Here is a 12,910-nt window from a genome sequence, read left to right on the forward strand (position 1 = left end):
GGAGGTGCCTGGGTCAATGCAACCATGGGTCATGAACATACTCTGAACTGCTCTAGTGGATGTTTGGGGATCCCTGGAGGGTAAGAGGCTTCACCAGGGGGAGCTGGATTTAAAATGCAGGGCTTCTCATCAGTTCCTGGCAGAGCATTAATAGGCTTTTATGCATCCAATTATAACCCAGACAGTATATGAATATTATATGCCCACTGAATGTATTATATTGAGAAGAATCCTCAACATGAAGACTTCAGACTCTGCTTGAATCTCTAGTGGCTTCAGCAAAATCAGATGATGATGCAAGTTTAGGGTCTGACTTGCTGCTGCTTGTCAAGGTGCCTGCAGGACAGTGGGGATCCAGGTATCAGTCGGTTCACCTGACCATGGGGTGAACACCACAGAGTTAGACCTGATCTCTGAGCATTGGCTTAGCCAGGAGGTGACAATGAACGGAACTCCTCAAAGAAGCTCAGACAGTTCACTATCCATAAATGAAGATCTAGAGAGCCAGATTCATGACTCAGACAATGGAAAAACAGGAAACCAAGGCAAGTTGTAAAGGACTCTGGGCTGACTGTAGAACAGACAACCCCATCAATAAGCCCTGTGGTCCTGTAATAGAAGAGAACAAACCTTGGGGACTTCCCTGGTGGTGCAGTGGTTAAGAATCCGCCTGCCAATGCAGGGGACATGGGTTTGAGCCCTGGTCTGGGAAGATCCCACATGCCGTGGAGCAACTAAGCCCGTGTACCACAACTACTGAGCCTGCGAGCCACAACTACTGAGCCCATGTGGCACAACTACTGAAGCCTGAGTGCCTAGATCCTGTGCTCTGCAACAGAAGCCACCGCAATGAGAAGCCTGCACACCACAATGAAGTGAAGCCCCCACTCACCGCAACAAAGTGTGGCCCCCGCTCACAGCAACTAGAGAAAGCCCGCACGCAACAATGAAGACCCAACATAGCCAAAAATAAACAAACAAACAACTACATTAAAAAAAAAAGAACACAACCGTATTATAAAAAAAAGAAGAAGAAGAACAAACCTGACTGCATATTGGATCTATTCCTTTAGCTCTAACCCTGTGCTCTCTTGCCAGTGCTTAGCCTTGTTGCCTCTGCACTTTTGTAAAAGAATGTTGCCTATAGCCTGAAATATACAGGAAAGCCCATTCTCAAGGCTGACCTTTAAAGGTATAACACTTTTCCATTCATGTGGAAATAAAAAGTTGCAGAATATAAAATAACAATTGTCTTGGAGGTTTATAAGAACATTGTGACCACACGTCCATGAACAGCTGCAAGAACAAAGGATTCCAGCACTAAGAAGTTTACAACAACCAGCCACACCCCCTCCCCTTTTAGTCTAAAAGAAGCTTGAATCCTAACTCTGGTAAGATGGTCCTTTGGGACACTAGTCCACCATCTTCTCGGTCTGCAGGCTTTCTGAATAAAGTTGCTATTCCTTGTCCTAATACTCTGTCTCTCGATTTATCGACCTGCCGTGGGGTGAGCAGTATGAGCTTGAACTCGGTAACGGTTTGACATGAACTTGTTCAGATGGTGGTAGCAAGGGGTCTTACTGGTTCACGATTTGTACCTCTGCCCTCTGACCACAGTAGACCCTATGAGATGACTGTCTGCTCTGGATCTCCTCTGTGAAGCTATCAAGACAAAGGCCTTGAGTTCATGCACAAATCAAAAGTTCACAGAGCCATTCCTGCTCTCATAACAAAGACTTCCAGCACTAAGGGTGAGTCATCCCATTTGGGGATCTGATGTACCTTTCCATTTTCTCCAAAGTTGCTGTTCATGTTTGGTTTTTTGATGACCCCTAGTTCTTTGGACAGGCAGGAAAAGAGATGAGATCTAACAAGCTAGCTGGCAACTTCCTAGTGATTGTAATTAACTCTCTGGCAAGAGGAAAAACTAGAGAGACAGTTAAAATGTTTGTTACATTATTAGAACGTCACTTGTTCACCTTACCCCTCTCCCCTGTGACAGAGGGTCATAAAGAACCTGCAAGGAAGTTACCCCATAAAAACCACCCTGATGGGGCTGAGTGGGAAACCAGGAATTTCCTATCAGGGAAGATGGGAAGAGAGCAAGAGCCCCATCCAGGAGGCAGGGGCAGCCAGCCAATCCCCTAAGGCTACGTTTTATAACCTGAAAAGGTGTGGATGGGACTCCTGGCTGGCTGTTGGAATGTAGCTGAACACTATTCTTCAGTTTCATCTTCGGTATTTGGGGGTGTCTGAGCTGAGTGGTAGCAGGGAGTCTGTCACCCTGAGCCCACCATGGCGAAACCTGGGGCTAAGTTCAGCTAAAGGGAAGTTTGTTTTGCTGGTTAATCGGGTCAAGAGTGACAGGACTGTGTAAGGAAGCACGTTATCAGAGCAGTCCTTTCTGCTTTCTGCTGGCCGCGGAGGGCCTGCTGTGGAGGAAACAGTCATGTACACCACATGCCCCATTAAGAAGTGACCGTGGAGGCCAAGGCTGCGGGCTTCAGTAGAGGAAATGGGAGAAGCTGGTGAGCTGACCTGTTCACCTCACTCTAATGATTAACTTTAAAGTATGTAAAACTTCTGATTGCTTATACGGACTGTTTCCCCTGGTGTGTGTCTGTGGGGAAGATTTTCAAAAAATACTAACAGAATACAAAAGAGACTGAGGGGGAGGCCACCTTATCCCTGTGGCTGGGCCCTGATCAACAGCAAACCAGAGGCTCTAAAAGTCATCACAGGGCCTCTATTAATAAAAGGATATGCAGAGGTGCCCTTCCCGAGGGCACTCCTCTCCGGGCGCAATGCTAGCCCTGGTTTCCTGCACCCCATCTCGTGGCGCACCCACTGGAAATGCAGCTGTAAACCTGCCAGCTCTGTGGCAGACCAAACTGACAAACTTCGCCTGTCTCCGATTTGCTGAGTGGCGATGAAAATAAATAGTCAGGCTGCTGCCTGGGAGACTTCCTTCTCCTGAGTTTGCAAACACAGTCCGTGTCCTAGATGTGCTGCGTTTAAACAAAGTATGTTCCTCGGTTCCTTCCGCTGAGAGCGGGGATTGTCACCATTTGGCAATGACTGATGGGGAAGGAAATGTGGCTCCCTGCTGCATATACATGTGGATGAAAGGAAAGCAGTGTTTATGGCTCATGCTTGTGGACCAGAGGCTGGTGGCATCTCTGCTAGGACTTCGAGGGAAACGGAAATTGAGAACCGTAGCGATGTGCTATTTTGTGGGAAAGGACAGGCATATGTGAAATCTACCACATTTTCTCTTTGGTATTTGATACCTGATTGTATAGTGCTGTCTATCACGGTTGGCTTTTCTGTGGTCAGCACAGTGGTACCACCTGAAACACAGAAACATAACATAGGAGATGAGAAAAAGGCAGCATCGTAGGTAATATTCAGTAGAGAATGCTGTATGCTTACATACATCTGTTAGAGGCTAAGCAGTTCCCTCAGATAATCCTGCCTTTAATTCCAGCTATAGCAAATGTCTTAAATTTTGTTCACCACAATACATTTATTCATAAAGCACCTAGGCAGTATGGAGAGTTCCAGACCTCCTTCCAAGGGCATGCCCTGACTCCCAGACTAATCAACGACGCTCACAATTGCAAGAGTGAAAAGCAAAGGCCGCCCAAGGTCCTTAGTGACTTAAGTATTAAACTTGACCTAGACCTCTAAGCTTCAACTAGTTTCCCAAGGTTTCAGATGTGTGTCTTGGGGGGAGTTGCAAGGCTGGTCCCCCCAATCTATTTTAAAAACTGAAGTTTTAAAGCGGATGGCAGTAATTCCTCCTTTCTTTTGCTGCTGTGGTTGTTTGTTTTTCCCAAGGACAAATAATTCCGCCCAGTATGCAGTTCGGAGAAGCTGCAGGAAAAGGGGAAGGGCTGGAGGAACACATTTCTTCACAGTCCCGAGGAGCTGGAAGACCGCACAAACGACACCCTGAATGCTGTCAACTTCAGTCAGCCTGGGTCGACTTGGAATTCGTGGTCTGGGGACCAGTGGAAACTTAGAGTTACCCTCTTAGCTTAGGTATCTTAGCTCAGCCATTTTCCACCCTTCGTCATGAGACTTCTGTTTTAAAGTCCTGTTCTTCAAGTTGCCCAACCCACAAGCATCACCTGAACGCTTCTTGCAAAACTGGTTTGCTGTTTATTACTTTGGTGCTTGAGAAAGCCATTTCTCCATATGTGTGTCTGCCTTGCAGATCATGGTCGAGAGCATCTATTTGCTTTCCCAAGAGAGAAAGTCCTGGGCAGACTCAGGGTAAGGGCATGGGGGGCTCATGCCCATCATGGAAAGTTTGGAGGTGGCTATGAGGTGCCACTGTACCCCTTCCAGTAGTGTCATTCAATAGAGACTGTAATCATCTCTATTCTGGCCGAGCCCTAGTCCTATCCTGCAGCTCCCATGGGTGAGAAATCATCCGGATCGTGAATCAGAGAGCCGTAAAACCGAGCTCTTGAAGTGGCCTGAAGATTTCTGAGCTAGTCCACTGTAGCACCAAGTCGTGTTACCCCTGCTCGCCCAGTAAATATGCTGGATAAGTGGTCTCACGTGTGCATGGCCTCAATGAGGCAGGCGCTAGGAGAAGCCATTACATATATTATGGGTTAAGAAGGTGAATCTATAATGGCAGAATTGGAGGGAGGCCAGACGCATTAGCATTCCGTTCCCAGTGGTCTTACAGGAGAAAGACTCAAGGTGAAAATTCACTTTTAAAAACAGATATGCACTGTCAGTTTTGTTAGAGGTTGGGAACCAAATTCCGCTGTTGGGTGCACACAGACCCAATGTGAAATGTGGCCTCCTGGTGCCTTTGGAGCCAATTGTATTATCTAATGACATCAAAGGCATTTGCAAATGAGTAACTTCAAGGGTGAATTTTCACCTTGACAAGCAAGCAAAGGAGAGCAAAACCTCTCCTCATTTCCATGCATTTGGTACAGTTCACCTGGAATTCAGTGTTATTAATAGATAATGAGCATTTTACTAAATACTTATTTCCCCCTATATTCAAATAGGTCACCCCCAGGAGAAGACATTAAAGTGACATCGTCTCTGTTAAGGAACCGAACCTTCAGAGAGCATTGATCCAAATTTCCATGCGGCCAACCATCAGGGTGAAAGGGAGAATATTTTTCGTTTGGTTTTAAGACACTGAACGTTCAAAGTTTGCAGCTGTGACAGAAAGAGCAAGGAGGGTACAGACTTGTGTGTGAGCCCAGGAGGTGAGATGCTCACCTGTGAAAAGATAGTGGGTTAGGGGCAGGCTGGGCTGCTTGCAAACATGGGCAAATGTCAGCCCGCCTTTCTTCAGAAAAGACTAACACAGCTTCGTAGAGCATAGAGCTTCATAGAGCATAGAGCTTCATAGAGCAAAATTAGCTTTTAAAAAAGGACAAATGGGCTGTCATGCAGTAAATGAATACAAAGCATGAGAATGTCTTCTTAGATCACCTCTTCTTGTTGGGGGAATAGAGTGAGCCTTAACAGCACCCCCAGAAGTTCTTAATATATACACGTATAGATCAAATTATTGAAACAAATGTGCTGGCCTGAGAAAATGACTTTTTTTTGGCCAGGGTGATATGTAAAAAAAAAAAAAAAAAAAAGCTAGAATGCATTTTTTTCTATCTACCCAATAAATGATTTAAAATGATGTAGATAAACTATCGCCTTGTACTTATAAAGGACTGTCAGTGTTTCCAGTCAAAATGACCCATTTTCTGTGGTTTGCAACTCGGGGCCATACACAATTTGCTCCAGGCTAACAGACTCACCCTATTTCATTCAAAGGCTTAGGTTTCAATTGATTCAGTCATGAGCCGATGCACAAATGAGAAGGTTGGTTGTTCTGACACGAGGAATAAATCTGAGGCTTTGTCTCTAATCAATATTAACTGACCACTTTAGGGTTTATAAAGGAAAGAACCTCTCCTCAAGAGGGTAATTGAACAGGGGAGTCTCTGATGACTGCAGACATTCCTTTTTATGAGGATTTTCACTACGGATGGGACATGTGACCGGGTTTGCAAAAAGCCTGAGGTTTGCAGAGTGTTCACAGGCGACCTTGGGAAGGTTCTGTAGGACCTGTTTCACCAGACTGGTACTCTGTTTTAACATCAGCTGTATAAGCTTTTTAGCTGGAGCTTGACATCTTACAAAGAAAAGCCCTCTGCGTTAATTAGAGTAATTTTTGTGGCTTGCAACTACTTATATACAAGATGTGTTTTCAAAAGCCCATAGCCACGTGACATTTATTGGCCATTCGACTGTAAGCAATTATCCTGGAAATTTGGAGGCAGAGAACCTTAGGAAGTAGGATTTAAATGTAAACTCAGTTCATGGTACTAAACTTCTGAGCTAGATTTTACCCCTTATTCCATCTCAGGGTGCAGAGCCGTCTTGCTCCTTCAGAAGAGAGCTTTTGAAGTAATTGGAAATCTGGAACATTTCCTTCCACATTTTACATTAATGCGTTAGTGCACTATTGTGGCACTATTGTGAAGTTACATGGTAACGCCTTCAGTTTCGCCCATGAAAATAAATTACGTGGGCTCTCCTGAATCCCTTTTGGGTGAAAATACAGACCTGCATCCATGGGCTCGTGTTTAGTGTAAAATGGGAGTCAGATGCTGTAAGAAACTGTGTTTTGATCTGGGTAGCAGTAAAGGCCCCACGGTACCTTTGGCAGCAATAGGGTGATAATTCTAGTGCTTTGGCCAGTTTCCAAATGGTGGCATCCCATTTCCCCACTTGCTTAATGTTTCCTCTGCCAGTCCAAGGAGAAGAGAAGGTCACTTTCTAGCTTTTAGGGTTTTAGAATATCATGGAGTAATCCTCTAAATAAGTCGGTGAGGCACGTGGCACACACCATCCCTGATATATTTGCTAGTGGTGGTGTCAAATAACAACAAATTCTGCCCTTGTAAATTCTAATGTAAAACGATTCGCAAAATCCTAGCTTAAAAGCTGCATTTCAAATATAAGCTTGATTTCATTAATTAGTTGGTTAAAGGAGCCACTCAAAAAATTTGATCCCTGTTAGAAAATGAAAATAAATGTTCTCCAGCGTGTGGTTATGTACGGGTGGTGCATATGTTATCTCGGAAGGGGGTGGAGGTCGAAGATGAGAATCAGTTTATGTTACATTTAGCCATGGAGGAATTCTTATCCAATGAAGACAATCCTAGCCTTTGGCTCTGAAAATGGCTAAAATTATCGTTCGAATGGCTGTGGCTGTGAAGGACAATTTGTTTACATGAGGACATGAGGAAATGAAGATGCACGTGTTTTGGCAAGGCTTCCTCCCGCCTGCCGCCGTGAGGATTTCCGCAAACACAAACAGACGTTAATTAGCAGGTCTTGACTACAACATGAACTGAGATGGCACAGCAATGGGATGAAGATGGTTTCTGCACCTGTGAGCTGGAAGTCATCACCTGTTCCGCTGTGGCAGTTGGCCTGGTCGTCATCACATTCATCCACCAGGTTCCCATTGGGAGTGGTCGGTCCAGCTGTAGGTGCTGAAACAAGATCCAAACATTATTTTCTCGCACCTCTGAAATGTATTCTCCAGCCCCCGGCTGTTGATTCTGCTAATGCTTTTGCAGAAAACTCTAATCTGTGGTTAGAAGACCGGGAGCGTGGTTTGCCTCTCTTTCAGGAGCGAAATATACTCGGATTTTGCAGAATGCATTGGGGACTGCTCTGTTTTGGTATTTGATCCATATCTCCTTTGTAGAATTGGCTGCCTTAGCATTTTATACATTGTTATCTACATACACATCCTTTTTCTGAAAAGTTCTTGTATTCTCACTGGTTATTTATTCATGACCCTGAAGTTGGGAACTTTGATGATAGAGATTTGGCTTGAACTGTTTTTCCTTTCATTTTCAAGGTGCTAGAGGACTCACTTGTCATGAATTCTTTTACATTCTTGGTATTTACTAAGTTTGCTAAGTTTATCTTGTAATATTTTCCCCAAAAGGGAGTCTCAACATTCATTTTTAGTACAATATTGTTCTTTACTTCTTTATTTTTTTAAAGAGCGACTCCATTTCCCTCTAAGTAAGCTTCTCAGATTGTGAGCCAAGGCAGGTGTCTGGGAGTTCCCTGGGGTCATTTTACCTTAACTCCCAGAGGACTACATTCCACTGCTGGCAGGTATTCCCATAGCTTTGAGTTTGTAGTTGAAAAGTAGCCAACATTAATCAAAGACTGCTTTTGAAGTTCTTTAAATTTAGTTCCGTCTATTTTTTTTCCAGCCTGTTACTCATTTTTGCAATCTGTTTAATATCTTACAGTTTTCGGCATTACATTTCACTTTACATGACTTGAGATAATGGACAGTTCTCTTGATGTTTGAAAACCAGACAAGATGCTGGGAGTGGGGGCCTGTTCTCGAATAGCTTCTGGCCAATTGGAATGTGCTGGTAACTGCTGCTTTCTCAATAAAAATTTGACCCTGTTTGTTATTGTGCTAAAGGACTGAGCAGAGTTATAATAAATGCAGAAACATAGCTAGTTTCAACTTCCTCAACTGCCCCAAACACACACCAATAATAATTAGGAAATCACCACGTACAGGTAATATTCACACCGTTCAGGCGTACAAACTAGACTTTGTAAAATGCATACACACATATTCTGGGTTCTGCTTATTGCTAACACTGAATCAATAGAATCCTCTTTGGCAATCCAGATGCTTGCCTTTGCTCTTGGTAACGTGCCACTTTCAAACTCTCTATTCATCTTGCTGGTTTTTCCACATTCCTTATGGTATTTAAAAAGGAGGAGTTTTGCACTGGAAGTGGCCCAGGGTAGTACGGGGATTAAATTGAAAAAAGTAAAAAGTGATGTCCCCATTTTACTACTTGAAAATATTTTATCTTCTGTGGTTCTCTAACTGTTTCTTAAACATAAGTGCTGGCCCCAAATAAGATGGAGACTCCGAGATGGCTGGCTTGCACCTCACCCTCTTTCTCTATCTTTGGGTATCTCCTGTAGCACAAGGTACAAAGTCAGTATTTAGTAAGGGCCTGTTAATCGTTTTAAGGGAGAAGAAAAACATTCCCTTTCACCAACTGTGTTAAACAGCTTTGACAATACTCTCCCTGGATGCTGGCTCCTTGTGTGGCTTGGGGCAACTTCCCCACCTCGGTGAGTGCCTGCAAACATCTGCAGCAAATCCCTTCACCACCATTGCTACCTCACCACAGAGTTGACACTGGCAAACTGCCACCAGGCTCAGTCTTTTCAACTCTCCGTTCATTCCACCTTCTAAATCAATGTCGCTTCCCAGAATCGAGGCTAAAGTCCTGCATCGGAGCAGCAGACGCCCTTTTCCAGGCAACCACACTGCTGAGCACACTGAACGAATGTGTCTGCAGGTGGTTCAGCCTGCCCATCCCTTCTTTTTCTTGGCATCTTTGCCAAAGTCCTGGCACATGGTCATTCTTGGTCTGTGTTGACAGTGACTAGGTGATTCAGAGGTCCTGGGACATAACTACAGATATGGAAACAACTACCTAATAAAGAATCGGAGATAATGGCCTGCTTTTAAATAAACACATAGGAAAGCAGCTACGAATTATTCACTAGGATGGTGATTTATAGCTTACGATTCTTGAGTGTGTAAGAAATGTTTTATGATATTTAATGTGCTCAGGAATGTAATTATATTGGGGTAGCTGAAAACACAAATAATTTTGAAATCCCAAGAAGGAGATATTTAAGAGGCATCCTTCCAAACAACTCTGAGCATATGCTCAATGGATGAACATCTGGGTACCAACAATAGCCATTCTTTGCACTAACCTAGAGAAAGACCTTTATGGGGATGAAAAAGTTGGTATAAGGTTACTCATTTATGCCCAAATTGAAGGCAGATGGGAATTCCAATGCACAAAAGCATTAAATAGTACACTAAGCAACCATCATATTTTTTCAAACATTCATCTCATTCATTATGTGAAAAAATGCAGAGGAGAGTGCAGTTCTGAGGTCAGTGTGAGAAGTGAATTTGTCCTTGATATGACCTTCCTATGATAACCTAAGTCTATCCTTAGACAGACCTCACTGTACATTATATATATTATCTCATGTAAAGTTTTGTTTCTCTGCAGCAGCCTAAGAAATTCATGCAGGGGACTCCCCTGGTGGTTTAATGGTTAGGGCTCTGTGCTTCCACTGCAGGGGGTGCGGGTTCAATCCCTGGTCGGGGAACTAAGATCCCTCAAGCCTCACAGCGTGGCCAAAAAACCCCCAAAACCAAGCAAAACCAAACCAAACCAAAAAAAACAACAAAAATTCATCCAAGATAACATCTTGATGTTTCAGCCTGTCAAATGCTGCTTCCTGCTAGTATGTGATGGTAGTCAACACTGCAGATGCCAACTTGGACCAGACACGGACCTCTGAACAACACTAAGAAGGTCATGGAATCTGTGGTCACCGGGGGTTGAGGGAGGGAGAGGGAGGGGGACTGCTTAATGGGTAGGGGGTTTCACTTCGGAGCGATGGAAACGTTTTGGAACTAGATAGAGGTGTTGGTTGCATAAATAATTGTCAACGTACTAAATGCCACTGAATTGTTTACTTTAAAATGGTGGATTTTAGGGAATTCCCTGGTGGCCTAGTGGTTAGGATTCAGAGCTTTCACTGCGAGGGCCTGGGTTTGATCCCTGGTCAGGGACCATCCTACATGCCACGAGGTGCAGCCAAAATACAACAACAACAAAATAAAATACAATAAAATAATTTAAAAAATCAAAATGGAGGATTTTATGTTATGTGAATTTCATAATACATCATTAAAAAAAAAAAGTCAAAGAAGACAACCCCACAGAATCTGAGGAGCGTTATGGAAACAACCCACAACAAATTAGGATGTGAAGGTGCTGTTATGGAAGATGGGGATGGTGCTAAGTCCCGAAGGACGGGCATGGTTTCTAGGGGCAAAGCCCAGGGGCAAAAAGTGCTGGTGTGTTGGTCTACCGCCTCCATCCATGCTGAACTACTTGAGTGTAAGGTCCACGTCCTATAGACTTTGGTGTTCCTGGTGCCTCCTTGGTGTCTGGGAAAGAACTTGTACTCAGTAAACACTGTCAAATGAGAAGATAAACGAATCCCAAGGGGGTAGACAAAGGACTAGCGGAAAGATCTGGGAATGGTGCAGTGTGCACTTAGGGACAGGAGAAGGCTGCTTGTCTACAAGTCTTCCTGTGGAAACAGGGAGAAATGAGGCTCAGTAGCGTATTTGCTGAATAAGTCGTGCAGGGCGCCAGGTGATGAGCCTTACGGACCAGCAGGCACAAGAGACACAGGATCACCCAGGAGAAATGGGGCAATTTGCAGCAGCACCGTCAGGGGCATAAGTGCATGATGAAGGAAATAAAACATCTGGGGAACCAGGGGGGGCTCTGGAAATCGTGCTTACCTTCCACCTCACAGCCTAGCAGCTCCATCCGTAGCCCTAGTCCGCCGTGAGTGGCTCTCTCGGGGTAGATCCTGATGAACCGCGTGGAAAGGGGTGGAAATGTCCGTAGCTCAGGTGTATCATAGTTGTTGTTGCCTTCAAAAGACTGTGAAGTATGAAGAACAACAGGTATTAACAAAACCTCCCTTTCAGCAGAAAAGTCCTTCCTTTAGGACTCTTAGCAGGGCAGAGAAATGGACCTCATTCTACTACTTCGTATATGGCTGACATTCCTTTCCTAAATGAGAAGGGAAAAAAACAATTAAACCTTCTCTAAGTGACAGATGTTGTTTCTTAGAAACTTTGGAGGATACACTGAAGCTAGACCAGAAGCTGAGGGTTTAATGAGACACATTTTTAAATGACAGTCTGATGTGCCTGGGAGAAGTGACACTTTGACCACTTCCTTGAAAAAGTGGAGGAAGAAAACTCAGGAAGGGAGCCTGCCATTTTTCAGAGCTTGTAACAGACACCACATTTCCAATAACGACTCCTGTCACATTCTCTTAAATGAATGGGTCCTGGTTTTGCTAAAACTCCGTCCTCTACAAGAGCAAGGAATTCCATTCCTGGAGGAGGAGATAGTAAATTTCACGTACTTCAAGCGCTCTGTAACCAAGGACTTGGGTTATTCCCATCCATTGGAACTGCTGTTGACTTAAGCAGTACCACCAGCTGGAGGCATTTGTAGATAAAAGACTTTCTCATCTCAGGAAAGTGACAGGGTCCTGACCGCTAAGCGATGTTCTGATGCCTGGCTGCACTGCAGTGAGTTGGCACCTCGGTGAAGAGCGTTCCTAACTCGACATCACTGTGACATGTTCAGGAGCCCGGCCGTCATTGTCCTGCTGCCACTGGATTATATTCTGTTTTCCTTTTTACAGTGACAGAAGGGTCAAAATCCTTGAGTGGAATCATAAGAAAATAGAGCAATGGCTATAGGCTTGTTTTCTTTTTTAAGAAATGGATAAGCCTGTCTGTATCCTCTTCTCCCAATGTCATTCCTAACCCTGTCCAGAATGGGAAGAGGGGAGGGGATTAGAAAAACCAAACTGCCTTATCACTGGGAGTGTCCTTTTATATATCAAGCATCATGTGATGTTTACTCGTGCAAGGCATTGTTCCATGGGCTTAAAATGTATTCACTCAATTAATCCTCAAGACAACTCCAAGAGGTAGGTTCTGTTATGGCCCTCCTTTTACAGGCAAGGCACAGAGAGGTCAAGTAATTTGCCCATGACCTTGGGATTCAGACCTACCAGTCTTATCTGGCGTCCTTCACCGCACTGCCCTTAGAAACAATCTAGTCCAATTTCCTCATTTTAATAGATGAAGACACTGAAGTCTAGGACACTGAGGTCTATTCCCATGGCCACACATTCAGTTTCATTGCTTTTTCTTTAAATGGATTGTGAT

The 12,910-nt window shown here is 44.2% G+C and overlaps 1 protein-coding gene across 5 annotated transcripts in view; it reads right to left on the bottom strand.

The window, feature by feature from the left end:
* NRP1 (neuropilin 1) overlaps positions 1–12,910 on the bottom strand; it is a 139,459-nt gene that overhangs the window by 14,689 nt on the left and 111,860 nt on the right. For 3 of the 5 annotated variants that reach the window (XM_081227883.1, XM_081227884.1, XM_081227885.1), the window contains 3 exons: positions 11,456–11,600; positions 7,437–7,541; positions 3,291–3,350 (listed from right to left, as the gene is read on the bottom strand). In XM_081227883.1, coding sequence (XP_081084009.1) covers positions 3,291–3,350; positions 7,437–7,541; positions 11,456–11,600 — 310 coding nt within the window. The remainder of the gene's footprint in view (positions 1–3,290; positions 3,351–7,436; positions 7,542–11,455; positions 11,601–12,910) is intronic. The other 2 variants (XM_081227887.1, XM_081227886.1) reach the window with 1 other exon arrangement.

The sequence above is a fragment of the Mesoplodon bidens genome (assembly GCF_964165515.1).
Source record: "Mesoplodon bidens genome assembly, chromosome: 3".
NCBI classification, from domain to species: Eukaryota; Metazoa; Chordata; class Mammalia; order Artiodactyla; family Ziphiidae; genus Mesoplodon; species Mesoplodon bidens.